The sequence below is a fragment of the Aethina tumida genome, chromosome 7, assembly GCF_024364675.1.
Source record: "Aethina tumida isolate Nest 87 chromosome 7, icAetTumi1.1, whole genome shotgun sequence".
NCBI classification, from domain to species: Eukaryota; Metazoa; Arthropoda; class Insecta; order Coleoptera; family Nitidulidae; genus Aethina; species Aethina tumida.
Window position 1 is genome coordinate 5110934 of NC_065441.1, and position 23824 is coordinate 5134757.

Genomic DNA, 23824 nt, shown 5'->3' on the forward strand with positions numbered 1-23824 from the left:
GATTTTTTTTAATAAGGTAATGGAATTTTTAAAGATTTTATTAATTATTTCAAATATGAAATTAGAAATTTTTCTATATATATTTTATCAAATAAATTTAATCTAAACTCAAATTAAGACAAAATATTGTTTACAGTTATGTTACTGTTAGTGTATCTACTTATCGTAAGACAAGATTAAACCGGAAGTGCAGTTAGAAGTGTAACAGGAAATAAAAAATATATGTGCATATTTTAAAAAAAATTATCTAGTGCTGTCACACGAATAAATTCGACCTGTTGAACACGTCGAGGTACGACAGCCCCGTCCTAGGACACCGGGGGATCACGCGAACGTCCCCCAACGCCGGTTGCATTGTGCGACGCGGACGCGACGTGGCGAGTGCCCGTCGCGAAGAGAGGGTCAACGTGGGCGCGGGACCTGGACGCATGCTCTACCACGGGGAGGCGTCGCCTGCGGTATAAGCGCGTCGCGACGGCACCGACGCTCGCATTCCACGTCCTTGCCACCTGTTCGTAGGAAGCAACAGCGGAGACCGGAGACCGGAACATCGTAAACTTTGGGTCCGCATTTACGTGCCGACGTTCAGCTGTCCATTGGGTACTGGCCGTTGGGTTCGCGAACATGAGACACACTTGGCTGGTGCTGGCCGCCTGCGTTGTGCTGGTGCTGGCGGAGTTGGTGCCCGGTTCGGAGGCCGGTCCTTATTTTGAAGACGGTAAGTGCAATTTTTTTTCTGGTTTTTATTTTTTTTTTAAATTTTTATTGTTGGTGGGAAAATTATTTGAAGGGTTCAAGGTTCCACGCGGTCGAAGTTGAAAGTAGGTGGAGCCAACATATGGTTGTATTGTAAATTAAAAATTTTTCCAAGTTTTTATGATTAAACGACTAGACTTCTCCAATAAAAGTTTTTAAATTTAAATTACTCCTTAAAAAAATTATATTAAATTATTCAATGAAAATATAAATTATTTGTGGAAACTGTGATTTTTTTTGTGACTTTCATATTTTATTTTACTTTTGTCAAAATTTATTGTATATAAAAATATTAAACGAGACAAAAAAAATAAAAATAGTCATTTATTTTGGATAAATTGAAATTTATATATTGTTACATTTATATGTTTATTATCAAGATTAAAAATAATTTTTAGGTTTATTAAAAATTGTTTTAAAAAATATTTAAATAAAATTTATTATTATAATAATAATTCTCATTATTTTTATATCCTTTTTATGATTTAATTAATAATATTAAAATTTTTAAATCACGATTTAATTGAAATATTATTAAATTAAAAGTTAGTATAAGAAAATTTAAAATAATTATGTTAAATTAATTGTTAATCGGTTAATAATTAATTGGTATTTTTAAGTAACGAAATTGAAAATTAATAATTTAATATAAAATAATTATTTTCTGAAAACTGTGATGTTTTATCTGAGTAAAACCAATATTAATACTTTTATTTATTTTTATAACTTTTTTAATTCAAAAATAAATAGAAATAAATTATCATTGAAATATTTCAAAACTATTAATAATTTTTTTAAAATAATTATTAGTATTGATTAAAAAGATTACATATACTTTGAAATATCAAATTAATTTGACAAAATAAAATCAAAGTTAGAAATTTATGTACTAATATTTTAAAAATAATTACTTGTATTCTTCCCTATCTTTAAGCCAAACATAATTAAGTTGTTAAAATTTATAAATTAAGTTTTGTTTGTTTAAATTTTTTTTAATAAAACCAAGTTTATTTGATGAATGCAAATAAAAGAAAATTTAATGTTGATTATAAATAATCAAATATCTTTAGAAATATCAAGAAAATTTGTATATAAAATAATTTATATACAAAATAAATATGTTAAAAACTTTTAATTAACAATCAATCTTTTTGAAATTATTGCTTCTTTTTTTACTTTTTTTTCATTTTCAATTTAAAATGTTTAACAATATATTTAGACAAACATTATTATAGTTTAATTAATCTGTAAAAATTATAATTTGTTTAAACATTTTTTTAATAAAAGCAAGTTTGTTTGATAGATTGCAATTAAAAAATGTCTAAAATATATTTAGAAAGGAAAAAATAGTTTGTATATAAATAATTTATCAAAATTATTTTGATAAAAATTAGAATATTTAAAAAACTATTAATTTATATACCAATCAATATTTTAGAAATTATTGTTTCTTCTCTCTCTTTTTTCAATATATAATATTTAATAATACACTTAGAGAAACATAATTAAATGAAAAAAACTGTGAATTATAATTTGTTTAAATATTTTTTTAATAAAAACAAGTTTGCTTGATAAATGCTCACAAAAAGATTGATAATATTGATTAGAAGTTATAAAATTTATTTAGAAATATCTAGAAAATTTGAATTATAAACTTAAAAATTATTAATTTATGCACCAATATTTTTGAAAATATTGCTTCTTCTTTTACTTTTTTTATATTTTTTCAATTTATAATTTTTAATAATTCATTTACTAAAGAACAGTATAATGGATTTAAAAAGTATTACAGTTTGTTTAAATCTTTGATAAATACATATTAAATAAAATACACATATTATTCCAATAAATTAAAACTTATTATAATAATATTACGTTGTTGCTTATAATGAAATATTAAATCTAAAATTACGTCAATTAAACCTATAAATAATAACCAATTTGAATAAAACATATTTATTAATGAATGAATTTATAAAATTTTAATTATTTATTGTTTTAAGCAGACATAATTGTGTAGGTAGATAAAATGTTTTAATAATATATGTATATTTATATAATCACAATAATTTTATAAACAAAATAGTAATAATTAATTTCATGTATTCACTATATGAAGGAAATATTAAATAATTCTATAAAGAAAAATGTGTTTAAATAAAACATTTAATACAAATTATAACTAAATGCAAATATCCGAGTAGAAATACAAACAAAGAATGCGTGACATGTTTAAATAATATAAAACAGATTAATTCAAGAGTAAATATTTAAATTAAGTTATATCTATATTTAATTTTTAGAAAATTATTATTTATCCAATGTAGAAATAAATTGATAAATTTGATTTAATTTTAATAGACAGTTTATAAATTAATTAAATTACCTATAATCAAATAATCTCTCATTTTATTATATTAAATTGGATTCATAAGTTTCATTAAATATTTAATTTACGTTGTATGTTTAATCTAAATGTTCAAGATTAAATAAATGTTCCACATACGTGCAGTCAATAATGTTAATATGATTTGTAACAGAATAAAACAAAGTTTGTTAATATGTGAACTCCATTAAATAAAATATAATTTCATCGTTCCACATTATGATTATAATAAGGAAACGCACATTGAAAACGCAAATATTTATCTAGGTTAACAATATTATAAGTTAAATATTTACTTTATAAAGTTTTCCAACTCCTTTCCTCCAGTAAGCAAGATACGGTCCTCAAGTACTTAGAATAATGTAGTTTATTTTTTTTAATACAACTTCCCGTACTTCCTATAAGCCTCGAAAGTTGTCCAATCGATCTGGCCAATTTGCTGATTGACTCGCCGTAATTGTATTGTAAATAAGCTCCACGTGTTGATTTCCATCTCAACTGGGTCAAAGTATTTCGGTAATGGTGGCCGGGGGTGAGTAAATTACATATAAATTAACGTTGAAAATACAATTGCAAGTTGACGGACGTTTTGCATTTAATCATCCTAGATCAAACACAAACAAGGGATAATGAAATGTTTTGAAACCGATATCGGTCGATCCAGTTTAAACATTGGGTTATATTTATAGGGTCGCAAATATTGCCGGCATAAGCTGTCAAGATCCTTCCAGTTTTCAGGATTAATATGTGGGTGTTGGGGCTTTTATCAGTTTCGTAGTTAGTATCAACTTACTTCACTTTCCAGAATTTAGCCATATATTTTGATATATTAATATTTCTAAAATTTAGAACCATATATTGGTTCAAAATGTTTATTAAAATTTAAAAACAGTTAATATTAAATATCACATTATTTTTTGTGTAGTTATTAATAATGTTTAATTAATATTTACGTTGGAAGATAAAATTGTAAGCTGTCAGTAACAAATCCTATTTTAAAAATAGTATTTTTATATCAGAATTTGTTTTTTATATTGTTTGAATAGATAAATTTAGATTTTAATAATATTAACACAGAAAACCTAAATCTACAGAAAACAAAAGTATTAAATGTCTTAATTTATCTGAATAAATAGTTCTATTTTCGCATATTTTAATTTAATTTAACTTAGTCAAAAAATTATATTAATATTCAAATTATGTATATTATGACAGAGTTAAATAAAGTCAAGTTTTTGGATATTAAGTATTTTATGAATAACATATTTATATTATTTTGCTTATGTACACAAAATAAATTAGATAAAAAGAACGTAAGTACAAACTCCCAAGTACCATAAAAACTCTAACACAATAAGTTCATAAATTGTTTGTTTTTGGTATAATAACACACATAAAAAACCAAATAAAATACACGCACTATTTTCTTTTATCAACATAATTTTGTTATCAAACATATTACATATAAAAAAAAATGGGGAGTGAAGGTATCTAAATAAAAATAAATATTTTGTTAAAACAAAAATGAATATTATATTAACACGATTTAAATTACTATAATTATATGACAGAAATTAATTTTAACAGAAAATTAAAAATTTTAAAAAGATTTTATGTTGTTTATGTTAAGGCAAATATTTAGTAAAAAATACTATTTTTGTAATGTAGGTGTTACGAAGGATACATAGTTTAAAACGATTTAAAAAACCAAATACAATATTATTTTTTAGAAGAATTTATTTAAATAAAATAAAAAACAAAAAACATATTAAAAATTGCAGGGGAAATACCAAAATAATAAAATGTATATTTTTGGGATGAAGGTGTTAACATAAAGATAAATATTGTTTTAAAATAATTTAAATATTGGTAATTAAAAGGTAAAAAATAAAATTCAAAATTAACAGCAGGAAAACTAAAAATTAATTTTTATATCAAAGTACGTTAAGAATAAGGCAAATTATGTCAGCGAATTAAGATGTAAATAACAAATATATATTATTTTATAAAGTTAAATGTCAAATTTGATCTTATTAGAAAAATAATATTTTAAAAAAATTATGAAATCTCTTAAAACAAGTGTATTACGTAAATGAAAACATGAAAACCACAATAACCGTAAAAACCAATTGAAAATTTTCCAAATTACAGTAGTCAAACGCGAGATAAACAAAATCTAATTAACACACACACACCACTCCGCAATTGATCCGACATAAAGGCAAATCATTTAATCAATTTCTCAGCAGGTCGACGTTATTAATCCAAAAATAAATCACACAATTGTCGAACCGGCTGCGAACCGACTTTATGGAAATGTTTGTGCGTCGAAATTAATCCGGGAATCACCAACACACGAACCGAGGCCGGATCAATTTTCTTCATATGAATTCGGCCGCTGTAATTGGATCAGACAAGGATAATTCACTGTGTTATCGTCATTGTACTTATGTCGATGTGGGGTCGGATGGTTTGCTGCAAATTGAATGTTTGTCCTCATCAATTAACATTGGAAATTTACAGTAAATTGATTAAAAATAACTTCAGAAAAGCTTCAGTTACCAGTAATTAAGAGATTATATCCACTTACACACTTTGTTTAATTATATTAGGGAATTTAAAACATTTTATTCTTATTAAAAAATAACTAAAAGAAAAGCATATAATAAATGGCGTAGACTGTGTTGCTGAATGAACGAATAGGATTTTTTTCAACAAAGCCCTAAAATAAACATACATCATCTCGATAAGTTTTTGTAGGGATAAATCCGGTATTTATGATAAAAAACTTTAAGCTTATCACCTCTGAATAATCCGGACATTGTTCACTTAATCCTAAACCTTTTTGTTCCAATTCGTGTGTTGCAATCTTTATTCGGGGATAATGTCTTGCTAAACAATGATTATTTATGTGGACTCCATTATTTGAATTGAATATAACGTTTTATATGTTTTATAATTTAGACGCATAGACATTTTGTTCCTGTAGAATGTTTAACATAATCAGAACCATATTTTTTTATAAATTAAGTCTGGACTCGTCACTAAAAATTATTCATCACCTAAAGCATCTTCTTCTAAAGCAAATTAGCACTATTTATAATTCATATGCAGAAAAAAAAACAATTAGAAAGAGCTTAAAAAAGCTTTCAAATAATCTATAATTCAAATAAAATTAAGCACCATCATTTAATTAAATTTCCCATTAATTAATTAAAAATCGACTTGGAGATAAAAGAACAGCTTTACATCCGATTGAATCTGATTTTAACACCCACGGGCGATTTCGATGTTAAAAATTTAAAATCACACGCACAGTTACGGAGTTAATAATAATAAAATCTCGTTTTAATTATGACAGATCTCTTAATGTTCATGCAAATTAAATGCGTACTGCTCAATTTAGTCAATTGTTCCAAAGTTTTATTGCTAGTTAAACGAGTTTCCGAGTATATTAACTGTGTGCCTTGATGGAAATTAAATATGTGAACGGGATCGAAGTTTAAAAGTAATTTATGGGAGCTTAATAAAAAGTTTTGTGAGTCAATAATCTTTGGAATACGTAAATCTCAAAATCAACGCTTTCTTTTTATTAAAATTGAAAATTTATTCTATATAATAAAAGTAAATTTGGTACGTAATTAAAACCCTTTGTTAATTGACAGTTAGATGAGGTTAATTTTAAACGAGTATTTATTTGAGTTGGAAGTACAAAACGTGATAAACCTTAAAAAGACAACAAATCCAGGTTTAAAACTCTCTAACGAAATAATAATCTAGCATTGAAGTGAAAACCTCAGATTCATTACAAAATAATTGTGTGAAAATGAGTTGTTAAATCTCTGGATAACTTTTAATACTCTATTTTACTAATGTGTAATATACATTGTTTTATTTTGATTTGTTGGGAATAATTTAATTTAAATTGTAATTTAATATTTAATTTATAATGTATAATATTGAATTTATTTTAAATAAATAACATTTGTTATTATATAAATATTGGAATAACAGTTTTTAAGTAATTTATTCAATTTGAAATATAACAATTCAATTCGTTAAATAGAAATAAGTATTGAAAAGAATCAACCATCAAAAAAATGTTTTTCCTTTGACTAACTTTGGAAATTTTAGTGGTTTACAAAGTTTTCGAATTGAGTTACACTAGAAGCCTAAATTTGTATAAAAAAAAATGAAATAAAATATTGAAAAGAATCAAAAAAATGTTTTGCCTTTGAAGAACTTTGAAACTTCTAGTAATTCAAGAACCGTTCAAATTGAGTTAAATCGGAAGTCTAAATGAAAATCTGGAAGTTATTGGGTAAAACAAATTGCAACGTACACAATTTATTTAATTGTGGGATTATCACGACCCCTTTCGTAACCAAAACACATTCCACCTTCTCTTCGGGCCAATTTCAACGGCAACAAAACCCAACTTCATTAATTTTATTTGCGGACCTTAACAAAATTAAGTTGTGAACAGGAAAACTTGTCTTATTTCTGAGCTAGGCTAGAAAAATGTTGTATTTGTACAAAAATAAATGTATCTATCATTATTTATTAATTGTCAATGAGATTTTATCATTATTTTTTTTTTTTAATCAATTATTTCTATTTTTAGAAAATTTCGACCCACACACATTTTTGTGCCAATTATTACATATTACTTTCATTCATGGGAAAAAGGCAATCAAGCTTTTGACGTTCCTGGTTAGAGCTCACTTATGAATCAGCAATAATGTACAAAGAAATATTCCCACATAAATTCAAGTATCCTTTTCGAGTTGGATTAAAAAACTGACTCACAATTAATTCCTTTCCTGTCTTCTTTTTTGTGTGATATAAAAAAGTAATCATGATGAAAGGCTTAATTTTTTAATGTATTGTTATTTGACTTTAAAGTAAAAGGTTTGATCATTACTGAATACACATTATTTGCTTAACATGATTTTATGTTAAGTTATAATAGAAAATTACTCGTATGTTGTGCATCAAGGACATTAGTCCTGCTAAATGCTAGTTAATACTCTTAATACAACCATTAATCAAACCATTATCCGTCCTAATTTTCACACGGTGGATTTTGTCTCAGCGAACAAATTTGATGGAAATTTATTGCTGCAGGAAATTCTGGCAAGGATCCTGGCTAATCAGGTTATTATGTGAAAGCTTTATCTTTACAGATACTCAGACAACAAATAAACGATGTTGTAACATTATTAAATAGTGATGGAACATTATTTTCAATTAGATTTTTTGAAGTTCACAGTCAATTAAATTTAAGAAGCATTTCAGCCACGTAAAAACTCCACCACAAAATTGCTTCACACATAATAATCCACAATCCAATCCAAATCAACAAGGTGGAAATTCAGCTTGCTTTCACAGCATTCGGCGGCATTAACCCAATTTCAAAATCTCGGCGACCATAAATAACGACAAGGGGTACGCGAATGCGTGCAACAAACTTAAAGATAATGACTAAGGTGTTGTTAACTCTGTGCGTGAATACGAATCGGTCCTGACGTTTACAGAATCGGCTAGACGTGATTGTATTCGTGGGGACACCTGCTGAATTTCGACAACCGTCGGTTTGTGGCTTAGACGTCTTTATTCGAACTACTCCAAATGGAAACTGTTGATGACAAAAACTTATAATTATCGCCCGGAAATTTTCTATATAACATACTGTAATTAAATAAAGAATCCCCTGGAAATGAACGAGAAAAGTTGAAAGATTCTCACATCCTTGGAGCATTCACGCACCAAATTAAGGCATCTCGAAGTGTGAAACTAAATTAAACCAATTTAATGGAGGGAAAGCGTGTGTTACAAATCGAAAGTGATGTATTTGAAAAATACCTCGTTGTCATTTTCTATACCTTATTAATTCTTGTTACGACAACTGCATGAAACATAGCAGATTTGGCCATAATGAAGGTCAAAATTGAGTGCATTATGTAAACGAAAATCCTCTTATATCTACTGTTTTATCCAGTATTTTATTTAATTAACTTTTGTGTTGCGTAAAGAGATGCTAATTATCTGTAATAGGCAGACTTGCGTTAATATATCTAATCATCCAGTTTTAACTGGATCCTCATAAATAAACTAATCTAATAAAAAATAAGTTTGAATATATACTGAGATTTCCTAGCATTATTCTTTCAAGAGTTTTAGCTACATAATTTTACCCTTCAATATAAAAATAAACATTGAATTCTACGTCATAATAAATGGTAGTATATTTCTATAATATTAATAATAATTATTTATTATATTCTGTATACACATTGTATTATGTATATTTATCAAAATCAATACATGTTTCCATTAACATTAAACTCAAATTATCCAAAAGTTGAATAATGGATTTCCAATGTTTTTCATGAATTATATAAACAAATCTCGTTGTCAATGAAAGCAAATTTTAGACTTCAATAATAAAGTTTATTTTTCATATTTATTAATTTTCCAATTTGTACTGCCTATTTATCAAATATAATTGGTTTTCATTAGTCTGCTTAATTAAATAAAATAGTCCAAAATTTTCATCTTTTCATAATTATTCTTAAAAAAACTTTTTTTACAGTTATATTAACGTTCATTTTTCAAATTTAAGTTTTTTTTACCACGTTCAATTAAGTAAAATGATGAAAAAGTTGAAGAAGAATGGATATTCCATATATTTTATGAAATGTATGTCTTGTCAATTATAAAAGCAATTTGTTCTTAAAAAGCTCATTTCAGTTATGTGTTATTAATAAGTCTAAGTTTCAAATTTAATAGTTCCATTTTAACATGTACAATTAGTAAAATAATGAAAAAGTTGAAGAATTATGAATATTCCATGTTTTTTATGAAACATTTGAACATCTTGTCAATAATAAAGATAAATTTTCTTAAAAAAAATATTTTTTATTTCCAAGACTATTTTTCAAATTTATAGTTTTTGTTTAGCATGTTCAGTCAAGTAAAATGGTGAAAAGATATAAACATATTTTGTCTTTAACTAATTAAATAACTAAAGAAAATTAGATTATCAAAGTGTTTTATTCAATTATATTAACATACCTTATTGTTAATCTCTTTATTTTCAGTTATGTTAATTAATATCTTTATTTTTTAAATTTAGTATTTATTATATGAACATGGACAATTAAGTAAATTAAGTGAAATGAATTTGACTAATGTATTTTTAATGTTTTTTTATGAGTTATATCTTGTCGTTGATGAAAGCAAATTTTCTTATAAAACTGTTTTTTCTTACTGTCTCATTTTTGTTCCCTGCGACAAATTTCCCCCGTGAGCGAGTAAAATTATTCCATAAAGTGAACCCAATTTCAAAATACGTAAATAATAAATAGAAATGTATACACCTTTAAAATTATGGTCGATCAAAAAGTTAAAGGCAATAAATAATAAAGTACACAATTAAAACACTTATTTTTAAAACATTAAGTTCTGTTTAATAAAAATTTAAAGGGAAGAGATAAAGTTGTTTGTGAGAGCTTTAACATTAAACTAATGTGGTAGTTTATATAACAGATAAAGTCGTTTTATTGAGAGCAGTTTGTGGGTCGTAAATCTTAATTTGTATCTACCTGAAGTTATCGGATTTGTTTCCCATTTAATAGCCAGTCAAAATACAAGAGTGGTGTTACAAGTGAAAATTAACAAGCCCCATTAATTTCAACTTACTTCAGGAATTATGAGCTTAATTGCTTTATTTTCAAAGAAACTTTTTAATTTTAATAAACCATATTGGAAACATTAAAGGTTTTAAGGATTGATTGCAGTAATTTATAAAATTGTAATAAATTGTATGAATAATTTAAGCTTTTGTAATGCATAACAATGGAAATTTATATCGGAAAAGTTACTTTGATCATCATTGATCCTTTGGCCCTGTGGCATATAAACTAAGTTAGTTTAAACGATGTCATGTTGCCACTTTGAAGCGAGTTTTGAACAGGTGTACTTTAATTGCATTTGCACCCCGGTTTGCTGTATTTAGCATAACTTTGAGACTCAAAATGAAATTAAGTTATGTGATCATTTCCCATTAGTTTTTAAAATAATTCATAAATACACTCTAATTCAATTTTTGATGCTAAAATTATTAAAAGCAAGTAAATGTAATTAAAACGTGTTAAAATAAACGACAAGTGTCAACGTTATTTGATTGTAGCGTGGAAAATACAAAAGGTAAAAGAGAAAAAGCTGTTCGACCGCCATGCACACATTAATTTCTGTCTAGTTTAACATTGTCATGTACCATGGCAGCCTTTTTGACATAAACAATTAATTTTTTAGAAATTTTATAATTTCCAAATTTGTTCCCGCGTCACGTTTTAAAACGACACCAGATGTCACCAGCAAACAACCGAAAACCAAATTTTAATTTGAAGAGTTGTGTGTGTTCCCCTACGAGGCATAAAAAATATTTATAAAATGCATGTCTAACCTCCCCTTTGTAACCCCGTGTTTGTTTTGTTCTATCACTATTATTCCGAGTGGAGAGTAATTAGTGATGCGTGATAAAATAAAAATATTACCTGAAATGCTCATTAATTAAATTTTTGCTTGTTTTATTCGCATTAGAGTTTTATTTAACGATATTTATATCGAATCGATATTGTCTTTGAAAGCACCGTTGTTCTGTGCCATTAATTAATTAATTAATACATAAATGGCAAAATAATCACGTTTTTATATATTAGAGTAATCTGGGTTGCCTACCATCATTATTAATTCATATATATATATAATGGGTAAGTTTTTATTTTTAATCACAGCAAAAAACGAAGACGACAAAAAATAAAACGAATGCTTTTCTTTTAATGAGCTTTAGATTGAGTTTTATCTTTTCTTAAATTGCAACGCACTTTCTAAAGGAAAAACATCCGACATTAATTGGGAAAAGTTTAAAGGGCCAGGAGCTAATGAACTTCGGGAACATCCATGCCGTTTTACGAATCAGTATTTAAAAGTAATTTTAGAATGCTTCTTTGTCTAATCTACTCTTAATTGGTATTTTATTGAAATAAAGGGGAGGGAAATTCCGCATTAATGGATCGTGTAAAGTTACGAGGGTGTTTTTGTATCAAAATGTTGTGGATTCCATATCAAAAACAACAGAATTCGGAGCAATACTGAGAGTGCAAAGGCGAATTTTCTCGTCTATTTACTCATTTTATATCAAGCCGTAAAATTTTCACCAAAACATATTTTTCATGTGCAGTTTACTTTTAGTGTACATAAATTTTCAGCCATACGTTCCATGTTTTTCATTTTAATAATAATTTATTGCATATTTAAAAAGACTTTACAACCAAAAATACAACGAACGTTATTTATGTTGCGTGTGTCATTTTGTTTAATGCAAATAAAACAGGAAATAATACAATGAATAAATAGGATTAAATTAATAAATTGATCTAATTGGAAATTGGTTATGTGTTGTTTTAGTTTTGTAAGCATTTAATGATCATTCATATTATTAATTTAATTAACTAATTCAATGTTGGGGGTTTGTGCCCACTTAAATGATTTGAACAGGTACAGTGGAAACCTTTGTTGTGCATGCTAAAACCAACCGTTTTGCGAGTTTGTCAATGAAATGTTTCGTTTGAGGCGTTGTTAAGTCAGTATCAAATGGTTTTGAAGTTTAAATGGTCTGACAAGGCTTTCTTTAACATAATTAATTAAACGTGACGACATTGAATTTATGCAGGGAGTTGTCAAATTAATGGGAGAGGTTTATAAAACATTTTAATTGTAAGTTTCTTAAATAATACTATGTGTAACTTATTAATATACATCTAAGAGATAAGGTGGAATTATTTTTAAAAATCGAAATGATTTTTTTTCTTATCATTTTAAAAATTAAAAAAATAATATACACATCTATATACAAAATAAAGTAAGAATAAGAATTTTTTTTCATTTTCTCTAAATTACTTATTTAGTATTAAAAATATATTTCGTTAAATATTGATAAATTTTGATTATAGATGATAAAATAGTTAAAATTTAATATTTTTATTAATTTTATTTTTATTTCTCTAAAATTTAATATTAATTAAATATTATACATTAAAATAAAATTTCAATAAATTAATTATGAAATTGAAGTAATGTCAAAAACAGAAGTTTTTTTACAAATATTTTGATTATACATGATAAAATCCTAAAGCAAAATATTTTTATCAAATGATTTACTATTTTCTTTAAATTGTTAAATATTGCTTCTTTTAAAATTCATAAAAATTTTATTTTTCAAAAAATATATTATATATTATTATAATATGAATAATAAAATATAAATAAAAATACAGTTAAATTTTATATTTTTATTGATTTAATTTCCATTTGTCGTTTTCTTTCAAATTTAATATTAATTAAATATTGTAGTTAAAATAAATTTTCAAAATAAATATAAATAATAAATTAATTTTTAAAATTTGATAGTCATAAATAAAAGATATTTTTACAAAAATTGCTATTTTAATTATATTTTATTAATTTATTTTTCAATTATTATTTTCTTCAAATTATTAATTATTGCTTCCTTTAGTATTAAAAATGGATAACTGATATTTGTATGTATTAAACGTTTGATAAAATTTCAAAATTCAAACCATTTTTTATTTTAATATTGTTAAATTTTACTTGATAAATCAGTTAAAACTTAAAATTTTATCAATTTAATTTTCATTTTTCATTTTCTCTAAAATTTAATAATAAATGAATATTATTTTCATTCAAAAGATTTTTTTACATTTCTTACTAAATTTTACACGAGAAAAAACTAATACAAAATATTTTTATCAATTTATTTTCTATTATCATTTATCATTATTCAAATTGATGAATTTATAATAAATATAATAAATGCAAAATTTAATAAACGAATAAAAAACGCATTTTTAATATAAAATTATAACAGAATGTTTTAATTAATTTTTCATACACACACACTTTAAATTACTTATTTTAGCATATTTAAGAAATATAAAAACACTTTTAATTAAATTTAAAAATCTAAAAAATAAAATATATAAAATGTATTTTCATTATTATGTTACGTATTATTTCCTTTACATTTCTGGGTAAAATATAAATTTTCAAATATGCAAGGAAATAATCTAATAAAATCCTGAAAGGAATATTTCCTCTAATGCACTTTTTCTTATCCGTTTCAGACGAGAGTTTCCCGAACGAGGATGAATACTCGGAGAACGCCATCGATAAACTGCTACAAACACAGAAGTGAGTAAAAGCACTTTTTTCGTTTAGTAGTTGTTGCTTTGTCCTCTTCATTTATCCACGTATTTCTTTGCGTCGCTGTTTGAAACCAGGTGAGAATATAGAAACTGTTGTGAACGAAATCTAATCCCGGGCGTTAAATGTAATTGTGGCTACAGTTTTATAACTTCGCTCGGTCTGAAAATTGCTGCGAACTTTGTCGCTTCTGTTTATCAAGTTTACGATAATGTTTGTCTGGAATTATGAATTTTGTGTCTTGTTAATTTGTTTTGTTTACTTTACCTTTAATACGTAGGCAAAGTTGTCTATTTACAACATATTTTTGGGCTAATTAAGTTTTTGTTCAATTAAATTAGAAAAATAATCTAAAAGGAATTAATTAATTGAATGTCAATTTAAAATTTTTCTGTTCTAGACTTGTACAACGATTAACCTAAATTGATAACTGAAGTTTAAGCTCGTGAAGTTTAAGATTATTTACCCCTACTTTAAATTTTAAACTTTATAGTCTTGAGGCTCGTAATTTTTCCGGATTTTCACGCTCCCGGACTATTAAAACTTTAAGTTCAAGAACCTGTTTTTTTTGGTCGTTTTCAAGTTGTGCTTAAGGTTAAGTTTTTAATTATTTATACCAATCATTACATTTTTTAATTTCAAATTGAATGAAACTGATTAATTAATTTAATGTTAATTGATGAACTTTTAACATTATTCCAACGATAATAGCGAAAAATAAATAATTTATTTAAAGTCTAATTAAGGAAGTGCTTAAACTTCCCAAGAAACTTTAAAGTAACAAAACTTAACCCAAATAGTTGAGCGAACTCGAACACTAAAATAATATCAGGCACAAGTTTCGCTTTGAACCTTTTGCGGGCACTTAATTCGATATGACTTTACTAATTGCTTTAAAGTGCTTATCTTAAAAGACCAAAATTGACAATTTTTAGAGACTATTTGATGTTGTTCAGTAATGTTGTTATTTGCTTTTTGTAGTTTGCTTTCTGGTAGTTTTGTGGCTTAGTTTGTTGTAGTGAATAGACATTGAGATTATTTAGAAATTGCTTAAAACCACAGTGTTGAAACGTTGTGTATGAACAAATATAAACAAGACATTTAAGTTATTGTTATATTTTTGATATTCTCTTAAATTACATAAGAAAAGCATTTTGTGAAATAAATATTTTTTGGTGGTTTATAAGAATTTTGTTCATTTTCACAAAAATAATAAGTTTTATAATTTATTTTTAATAATATTTAACATATTTTAAAAATTATTAAAATAAAATTTTTAATATTAAAATGTATTTTTATTAATTTGGATTAAATTAAATTTTAATGAAATATTGATAAAATTCATTTTATTACATAATACAAGTACCCAATAATTAGAAATAATTATAAACCATGGTAAATATAAAATATTTATATATAAGTCAACTTCCTTTTTTGAATGAATTAAATTAATATTTTTTTTTAAATTACCTTTAAATTAAATGGAGATAAACATTTTGTGTAATCAATTTGAATAAACCTTAAAAGTTCATCTAATTTAATATTTTTTCTCGTATTTCATTTCAAGACTTTACACAACGATAATAAAATTTTATTCCACTAGACGTGACACAGAAAATTAATCCGGACTCAACAATTACAAAAAATTACATCTCAAATATTTCAACGTTTAATTAAAGAAATCCTGAAATGTTCCGTGCAAAGTCTAAAAGTGATCTGCTTTCGCATTAAGGGTTTCTCTATCCATATCTGTAATATTTTTTAATCAAGGAAAAATGTTGAAATAATGAAATTTTTTATAAGGTTCCGTTAAATGCTTTCAATTAAATAAAGAGGTAAAAATTTATATTAGTTATAAATGGAAATAACTTAAATAAACTAAAATAAATTTTTAATATATTTTATAGAAAACAGAACACATAAAACAGTGATATGATTTCATTGATTGTTGCTCTACACTTTGGGATAATAGAGTGATTAAAAATTCATATAAAAATACTGAATCATTTTTTACAATGAATGTAAGAAAATTTATAATTTATTTTAATTCAATAATATATTTTCAAATAATTTTTTATCCCAGATTTGAACAAAGACGAAAAAAAAAAGTAAAGTAATCATTTAATATTTTTAATACTTGTACTGTTAAATTAATTAAAGAAAATAATAATTAATGAGAAATATTTTTGGTATATTTTCAAATATTTTCGGTACTAGATTTAAAGAAAAACCCAAAGTTAAGTGAAGTAAATTTCATTTAATATTCATTTTTGTTAACAACACTTATTTTAAAATATGTTTACTCCAAGATTTGAACAAAAAAAAAATGAAAAAAAGTATGTTAAAGTAAATATTATTTAATATTCTTAATACATATTACATTTTTGATTAAATCAAATAATTAAATTAACTGAGGAAAATAAATTTGTAATTAATATAATACTAGTTAATGAGAAATATTTTTGGTATATTTTCAAATAATTTCGGTCCTAAATTTAAACAAAAATTAAGTTACAAGTTAAGTGAGGTAAATTTTATTTAATATTCATTATTATTTTATGATTAAATAAAACAATTAAATTTAACAAAGAAAAAATTCATAATTAATTAAAAAATATAGAATATTTTTTATATATTTTCAAATATTTTTATTCCCAACTTTAAATAAAAACGAAATTAGTTAAGTGGTGCAAATTTAATTTAATATTATTTAAAACATTTTAAATTCTATAGGAATGTATGCTTAAATCAAACAATTAATTTGCTCAAAGAAAAAATATGACGTATTTTTTTATATATTTTCCAATATTTTTAGTCCCTGATTTAAACAAAAACGTGAAACAGAGTACAACAAAATTCTTATAATAATTTTATTAATTCATCGAAACCTTTTCTTATTATTATCTTATTAGAAATAAATATTGTATAAGTTTGTTTTACAATTTTACAGATTACTCCAAACAATCAAAAATATAATAATAAACCTCCACACTAACATAATGTCCTAAAGTAGTATACACACACGAACGGTGTTGAGTGTCTGTGTTTAGACGTTTAGTTGGATTGATATAAGATAATTTGAATGGCACCGTGGTTATAGGTCATTTCTAATTTACTTTCCAGACGTTCTTCCTTAATTTACCTTTTCAGACGGGCCTGCATACGCAGAGGTGGCAACTGCGATCACAGGCCGAACGACTGCTGCTACAACAGCTCGTGCAGATGCAACCTGTGGGGCTCCAACTGCAGGTGTCAGCGGATGGGATTATTCCAGAAATGGGGCTAATTTCGATCCGGACGCATCGACACTAATTTAGGTTTTCATCCGTTCCCAATTTTATCCAGTTCTTTATTGTAAACAGGCATACCATGTTTTGGTTTTTTCTGTTACTTCGACGTGCATGATTGTTTTCAGTTTTACGGTTCTGTTGCAAGTACTTTCGATACGATGAAAACCATTTTTCGAAATTATTAAGGAAAGATTCATGGGAAAATTCATTCAAGAGAAAGAACTGATTTTTATAAGCTGCACCAGACGTCAGCCATGAATTTCTGCTTAAAAATTTCGAAAATTTATGACGAAACATGGCGTGAAAACGGACTAAGTCGAATTATATACAATTCATTGAATTTAGATTAAATTTACTGATTTTGGAATACGTAACATAAATGATGAAACGACAAAAATATCAAGTCAATCTATTTTGTATCTTACAATTTATTTAATTTGATGTTTTTCGTCTGGTATTTAGTTCCAAATGTTTATAGAAATGTGTTTGACAACGATAATAACATTTTATTCGATTAGACCCGGCACAAAACATTAACCACAACTAAACAATTACATTGTTTCGAATATGGCAACATTGAATTAACGACCTGGATTGTTTTGTGCAGGGTCTAGAAGTGATCTGCTCTCATATTAAGGGTTTCTCCAGCCACATCCTTAATACGACCGCAATTGTCACTTTAAAAAATCTATCAGATATCTATATCATATATTGTAATTATGTATGTATGTATAGCTGTAATGCCATAACCTGCCTATGATTAAATGAATCAATAGAGGCTCGTATATCTAAGATTGTTAGTAATTATGAATAAAATATAAATATATATGAAAATTATGTTTCTATGTGAAAGGGTACAACATTCACGAATCTGTCAATACTAAATACATCAATTGGCCTAAACTTGACTTTTATTTAATAGTTTCATTAAAAATTTTTCAGGATTTGAAACATTTTTAAGGTAAGTGGCGGAAAGAGTTCTATTAAAAATTAAAAAAAATGTGAAGAATTATTAATAAGTAACTGATTATTATTTTTAAATAATAAATCACTCTAAAATTGTTCAGTTGAGTTGAGTTTTTAAAATAAAATTTGATTTATAGTTGAAATGTAAACACTTCAATATTTACAGTCGTGCAATTTTCGCTTGAAAGTGGATTAGATTATCAATTGTGGTTTACTGAAATATTGAAATTTTAACTTTGTAATTAAAATTACTGAAAGTTTATAAATGAAACTCATGGAAAAATAATATTTAGTTGAAATATATTTGATAAATGTTTGATTAATTTTTCTTTATATTAGGATTGAAAAATGACTTTTCAATAAAATTTAAAATACAAAAATTTATTTATTTATTTTTTCACATTGAAATTTGTTTGAATTATTAAATAAATTAATTAAATTTATAGGAAAATAGTGCTTGAAATATATTGGTATAATATAATTTTAGATTAGAATGAATCAGAATTTTGGTTTACACTTGTACAGAATTTATTCTAAATTTCTAAACAATATACTAAAAATTAAAGTTTATTTTTTAAAAATTTTGAATGATGTATTAAAACATTGAAATTTTAACTCTGTAATTAAATTTCTTGAAAGATTATAAATAAAACTCAGGGAAAAATAATAGTTGAAATATATTTGAGAAATTTTGAAGATTGTCATTGTCATAATTTTCATATATTTATGATAACGAGAGTCCAAGAATTGTCTCGCAAATATAAATAGATTTGATAAAAGTTTCTATAATTTTTCTATCACTTAAGATTGAATAATGGGTTTTCACTATTCAAATCACCAAAAATTTCTATAAAAAAGTAATATAAAAAAAATAACACTGAAATTACATAATTTTTATTTTTTTTTTAATAAATCTAACTAATAAATATTTTTAAAAAATACACTAAATCTTTATATAAAATTGAAATTATTAGGAATTATTAAATAAAATTTAGAAAAATAATTCTTCAACTGTCATTGTCATAATTTTCTTTTATTTATGATAATGAGTGTCCAAAAATCTTTCAAGTTTTCAAAATCATCATTTTCTCCCACCACTAAAATTATATAAAACTAACAGATATTTTTAAAAAATGTCCCAAAAGACTTTAAAACTAAAAGTAATATTATTTAAAATATTAATTATTATATTAAAAATGGTTTGCATTAATCAATTCAGTTCAAGGTTAATTTTAACATTTTATTTGTTATGAAATATTTTAAATAAATGAATTTTTGAAATATTTAGAAACTTTTAATAAAAAATAAATTAAAATCATAAATGAAAAATAATATTATAATTATAATATTAGTTAAATGTTTTATTTTTGAAAATGGAATTGAAAATAAATTAAATAAAACTAAAATTTAAAAACTACTCAGATTTTATTAAAAACAAAAGAAACTATCAAGATTTTGAAAATATTAGTTGAAATATATTTAATAAATCTCAGTTTATTCTTGACAATAAGTTTAATTAAAATATTTGGTATGAATTTAAAAAGTTTGTTTATAACTTTATTTGTTGTGAGTTTATTATACACAACTTAAAAATTAAGATAAATAAGATTCAGTTTTCATTACTATTGTAAATTTATTGAAAATATCTAAACATCACAATAAAATTTAACCTCAGCTCCATTATTGTATCAGTCTCGTCTAAACGAAGCTCACAACAAATCCGTTTAGATACTAAATAAATATTTCTACAAGATTTGCCTGAAATATAAGATTAAATAACAGAGCTGGATCATATTTGCACATATCTCTTTGTGTTGGCACCGAAACTCAAATAAATAACTCTTGTTAAAACGTGCTAAGGTGAACTTTCCCTTCCGTCAATGAATAATGCATTTATGCTCCAACAAAAGGGTATCGAATTTCCCTCGAAAACGAAACATTTTCTCTTTCCTTTAATTTAAATATAAATCGATTCTGTGTTTGTATGTGCTACTCCATCGGCTTTTGAAATATCAAGAGAGTTTTCTCCTTCTTTAAATTGTTAATTAGATATTTTTGCAGAGTTTTGATTAAAAATTCCTTAATCGAATTTTTTCTCCATCTTTTTTATAATTTTTTAGGTGTAAAAATAAACATTCGGTAAAATCAACGCAAACATAAACCAGTAATCTTCTAGCTGGGGGATGAATTTTTTAAAAAAAGTACATTGAAACCGTTTCCTGCTATTTTTATGTCGCAAGCTTTTAAAGCCTTGGGCATGTTGTGTGGTGATTTGCTTTTGAAATCTGCGTTGCTGGGGATAAAGTTAATTAATTATTCGAAATGTCACGAGGACAAATCAACAATCACATCGTTGAAAAACGATTTATGTGTGATGTCATGTGGATTATTAATCAATTAAGGGATGAACACATTTTGATTAAATTTTAATCTAATTAATACCTCAAACAGTTTTATGGAAATTACAAAAAACAAGAAGATTTTAATTAAATATGAGAGTATTAAATTAAAATATAAGACAAACTTTTACATATTTAATTCTTACTTAAAATTGCTTTTATTCTAATAAAGCTTTACATAATTATGACTGCATTGTACACAAAATTGCTTTTGGCACTAAAACGTTTACCGTTTACTAAGTTTACCGTTTTATTCCTTTAAGGACAAGAATTCCAATAAAATCATTTTAATAATAAATCTGTCGCCATTAATAAACGGAAACCACACACACAAATGGAAGCCAATGTTTCATTCTAATATCGATACGAAATTGGTTCAATTACCGTTGAATGATTTAATTGCAATGCAAATTTAATTAATTTCATATTTCTACGTGATCGTTATTTACTGCATTCAATCTTAGAAATTATTAATTAATTTCACCGGTACAATTTAATTGGGATTTGGAACAGGAGGTTTTTGTTGACAAGCTGAAAAGGTAACAATTTGATCTAAATTGAATGTTGAAAAACTTTTATGTTTGTTTTTATTTCATTTTGAAGATCACCATAAAAATTTATCTTGTTAAAATTGTCGCCGACTAATGGTTTCACTGTAAAGACGTCCACGTCTCGTTAATTTTTTCGCCTCTCGGTTTTATCTTATCTTTTATACGTTTTTACGCAAACATAATAAATTGCCAATACGGACAATTTGCCGATAAGTTTGCGGGGGTGCTCTAATTATCTTCCGCTGTATTTTCGGCTTGTTCTGCAGCCCCATTAAAAAATGACTGTGTTATGAAAAAACTTTTCAGATTTTTCTGGTCGTTGTACTGTGAACGTGTTTGCTAACCGTTTGTAATTTATTCGAAGACGCAAAGGAACGTTTTCAAATGTCGATAGTAATTGCAACTGTTGAAGTAGGTTAATTAGAAAGACGGCTTCATTAAAGACGATTTCTTTCGATGCTGCTTCTTGCGAGATCAAAGGTCTGTAGAAAATTAATTTTACGTTAAGTTAAGGTAAATAAATAGTATATCAAAAGAAATTAGAAGAAAGTTATTGTTGGAATTGTTGGAAATTTTGTGCAATTTGTGGATTAAGGTATAAAAATGGAGCTTTTACTATTCAAATCAGCAAAGATTTCTAAAGAGTATACTAAAATTTAAAAATCTTAACTCCCAAATTGTAATTGTTTTACATCTTTTAATAAAATTCATAAAAATAATATATAATATATTTGGTAAATAGTCGAACCAGCAAATGTTTTTAAATAATATACTAAAATTTAAAAATGTTAACTTCAAAATCGTATTTGTTATACACCTATTACTAAAATTTATAAATATAATAGGTCAATTATTTTTGGTAAATAGTCACAGTTTGTGCATTTTTTTCTGCAAAGTGGATTAAAATATAAAAATGCAGTTTTTTCTATTGGATTCAACAAAGATTTCTAAACCTTATAATAAAATTTAAAAATCTTAACTTCAAAATTGTATTTATTATACACCTTTTAATAAAATTCATAAAAATATTTAGTAAATAGATGCAGTTTATGCAACTTTTCCTTAAATATGGATTAAAATAGAAAGAATCAAAAATGTAATTTCACTAAAATTTAAAAGGTTTAACTCTTGTATATCATTTGTTATAATAAAAATATTTAGAAACTGTTCACAGCTTATATAATTATTAAATTTGAGTTACAGCCTCAAATTTATTCTGGTATTGAATCTACTAAGCCCAAAAGTCTAAAGAAAAATAATAAGGCACACTTGAAATTAATCTAATCCAATACAAAAAGGAACCAAACTAATATAATATAATTCCAGTGGGTTAAGTGAACTTCCCACACTAATCAGCATTAGGTTCTAATTGTTTTTATGATCATGACCGATTAGTCAACGAAACCGTTGCCAAAATTAGAGCACAAACAATTTAGATGAGGCGCCTAACTTTAAATGCCCAACCGAAAACAATACACTTTATATCAGAATATTTTTTGAACGTTATTAGTGTTAATTTATAAAAACGGGCCACTAATTAACATCAGTGTTTTAAATTAAATTGTGGGCTCCTAACTTAATATTATTCACCTCAAACTGTATAGCACAATAAAGCACTGCGGGATAATTAAAAACACTAAACTAATTTAAATTAGGTAATTATAAACGTGAATTGTGAAGATAATTAAATGTACAACATGTTTGAGAAAAACAGGGCATTTCAATTTGGCGAAACTAAACCGTAGAATGAATATATTTACATTTTTACACACACATAGAGGGAATCGCATATTTTTTATCAGGAAACTATTTTAATTAAACCGACGTTCCATAAATTTTACATATTATGCAGCATAACTGTAATTTTTCAGTGGCAAAATGCGAGGGGATTCAACCTGGTGGTATTTAATATCAGTTTACCTGAACTATGTTATGAGTTCAGTTAACAACGTGTTACATAGTTAGGTAATTACCGCTTTGACTTTGCATTATTGGCGTTAATTCATCAAAGTTAATGACCAATTAAAGTTACACGTCATATGTCGCAGTTAACAGATCAAAGCCGTTGTTAATCAGGTATCAGTGTTTGATTAAAATTCGGTATTGTGGGTTGCCTCAGCTCGATAACTTTCACGGTAAAAATTCGTTCATACACCCAACAAGTTTTCCACCTACATTCGGCGACGA

The 23824-nt window shown here is 25.3% G+C and overlaps 1 protein-coding gene across 2 annotated transcripts; it reads left to right on the forward strand.

Moving 5' to 3' along the window:
• The first annotated feature begins 504 nt into the window (after positions 1–504).
• Positions 505–18618, forward strand: LOC109598997 (putative neurotoxin). Of its 2 annotated transcripts, none has more exons than XM_020014910.2 (3): positions 505–718; positions 14353–14419; positions 17555–18618. In XM_020014910.2, the coding sequence occupies exons 1-3, from the start codon at positions 625–627 to the stop codon at positions 17715–17717; spliced, it is 324 nt and encodes a 107-aa protein (XP_019870469.1). In that variant the 5' UTR covers positions 505–624; the 3' UTR covers positions 17718–18618. The 2 variants fall into 2 exon arrangements, with proteins under 2 accessions (XP_019870469.1, XP_019870470.1); XM_020014911.2 differs by having other exon boundaries at positions 507–718; positions 17582–18618.
• Positions 18619–23824: the final 5206 nt, after the last annotated feature.

Coding starts and splice junctions, on each gene's coding strand:
- LOC109598997 (XM_020014910.2), top strand. CDS start 625: ATGAGACACACTTGGCTGGTGCTGGCCGCCTGCGTTGTGCTGGTGCTG. Junction 719..14,352: donor CGGTCCTTATTTTGAAGACG/GTAAGTGCAATT, acceptor TATCCGTTTCAG/ACGAGAGTTTCCCGAACGAG. Junction 14,420..17,554: donor AAACTGCTACAAACACAGAA/GTGAGTAAAAGC, acceptor TTTACTTTCCAG/ACGTTCTTCCTTAATTTACC.